Raw genomic sequence first — 1,968 nt, forward strand, 5'->3', positions numbered from 1 at the left:
TTATTCATTTTAAACGGGCCGGATCCGGCCCGTGGGCCATAGTTTGCCCACAGCTGCTCTAGGGACTAGCCTCCTTGGAGTTTCTTCAGCCCAGGAACTTGGCTTGCTTTATAGCCAGGTACAAACATTTTACAGTTTAACCAAATGTTTGTGAAGCATTTTCATGTGCCTCATCTCATTTGATCCTCACAGAAGACCTGGAGTAGGTAGATAGGAGACTCAGTAGAATCCGATTTTCTTTTCATTAGTCTGAAAACGAAGATTTAGAAAGCTTAGAAACTTGACCCGACTGAAAAGAAGTAATAAATGGTGGAACTTGAAAATGACTTCAGGTTTTCTAACTGTGCTGAATATAGTCAAACACTGCTCCAGTTAAATATTTTACCCTTTGTTCTCCCTGCATGATCTACAATAATCTACTTCGTTTAGATATTTACTGCTGTGTTGCTGACAATTACCTGAAAGAGAAGTTGGAGTGCTTCACTGGGCTGGGAAAAGTTTAGCTAAATCAGAAAGCAGGTTTAATTAAGCAAATTTATTCTATATCTATAAAAGACTAAGTTGACTCAAGCATGCGCAATACATATAATGCTCTCACTGGTGCCAATCACACACGTGTGTTTCGATCTGTCATTATCAACCATGAATTTGGTTGACACTTCTATTATAGAGAAAGTGTGAATAGTGATATTAAAATATTTCTTCTAGGGAAGTGAGGGCTGCATAGTGCCGGCAGCTCTCTCAGATTTTCCGAAACCCACGTGGAAGCGGCCCAACATGGCGCACCTTCGCCGTGAGTGCCACTACCACAATGCCCGCGAGGAGACGCAGCGCACTGCCTACGAGAGGAAGGAGAAGGTGCAGCATGCGCCCAAAGAGAACCGCCTGATCCCCACTGAGTTACATAGGGAGGTTTTGGCCTTACATGGTTCCCTGGAGTTTGACGACACTGGTGGTGAAGGTGTGACCAATCATGTGGATGATGAATATCGATGGGCAGGGGTTGAGGATCCCAAGGTCATGATCACGACTTCCCGAGACCCCAGTTCACGCCTCAAGATGTTTGCAAAGGAGCTGAAGTTGGTGTTTCCCGGTGCCCAGCACCTGAACCGTGGCCTACATGAGGTGGGGGCACTGGTGCGAGCCTGCAAGGCTAATGGTGTCACCGACCTGACAGTTATCCATGAGCATCGAGGCACACCTGTGGGGTTCACTGTCAGTCACCTGCCCTTTGGCCCCACTGCTTACTTCACACTATGCAATGTGCTTATGCAGCATGACATCCCTGACCTGGGCACCGTGTCAGAGGCCAAACCTCACCTCATCATTCATGGCTTCTCCCCACGTCTGGGCAAGCAGGTCTCTGACATACTTCGTTACCTGTTCCCTGTGTCCAAAGAAGACAGCCATCGGGTCATCACCTTTGCAAACCAGAATGACTACAACTCCTTCCAACACCATGTGTACAGGAAGACCAAGCACTGCAATGTGCAGCTGACCGAGGTTGGCCCTCACTTTGAGCTCAAGTTATACATGATTCGCCTTGGCACGCTGGAACAGGATGCCACAGAAGATGTGGAGTGGCTTTGGCATCCTTACACCAACACTGCACATAAGAGGGTCTTTCTAAGTGCTAGTGAGCCCATTCTGTTGTCAGGATATGGGCTTGGACCCAGGAGGTGGGGGTGGTCAGAATAAAGTCTGTGTGCCACACCAAAAAAAAAAAAAATTCTTCTAATTAATTTCCTTTCAATGTGCATGAATCCATGCACTGGCACACTAGTATGATATATAAGTGTTTTTTGCCAGGGTGATTGTTATCATTATTATTTTTAACCTGACATGCCTGAGGCATTTTATAATAAACAAGAGGCCCAGCACACAAATTCGTGCACTGGTGGAGCACCTCAGCCTGGCCTACACCCTCTCGCAATCCAGGTCCCTCAGGTGATGTCAGACTGCCAGTTT

The 1,968-nt window shown here is 46.8% G+C and overlaps 1 protein-coding gene across 1 annotated transcript; it reads left to right on the forward strand.

The window, feature by feature from the left end:
* Positions 1 to 777: 777 nt before the first annotated feature.
* LOC118653592 (U3 small nucleolar ribonucleoprotein protein IMP4-like) lies at positions 778 to 1,698 on the forward strand. The gene has a single exon (XM_036304232.1). The coding sequence runs from the start codon at positions 778 to 780 to the stop codon at positions 1,696 to 1,698; it is 921 nt and encodes a 306-aa protein (XP_036160125.1).
* Positions 1,699 to 1,968: the final 270 nt, after the last annotated feature.

Source organism: Myotis myotis, unplaced genomic scaffold, assembly GCF_014108235.1.
Source record: "Myotis myotis isolate mMyoMyo1 unplaced genomic scaffold, mMyoMyo1.p scaffold_m19_p_4, whole genome shotgun sequence".
Classification (NCBI taxonomy): Eukaryota; Metazoa; Chordata; class Mammalia; order Chiroptera; family Vespertilionidae; genus Myotis; species Myotis myotis.

Excerpts from the sequence above, each read along its gene's own strand:
- LOC118653592 (XM_036304232.1), top strand. The coding sequence starts at position 778 with ATGGCGCACCTTCGCCGTGAGTGCCACTACCACAATGCCCGCGAGGAG.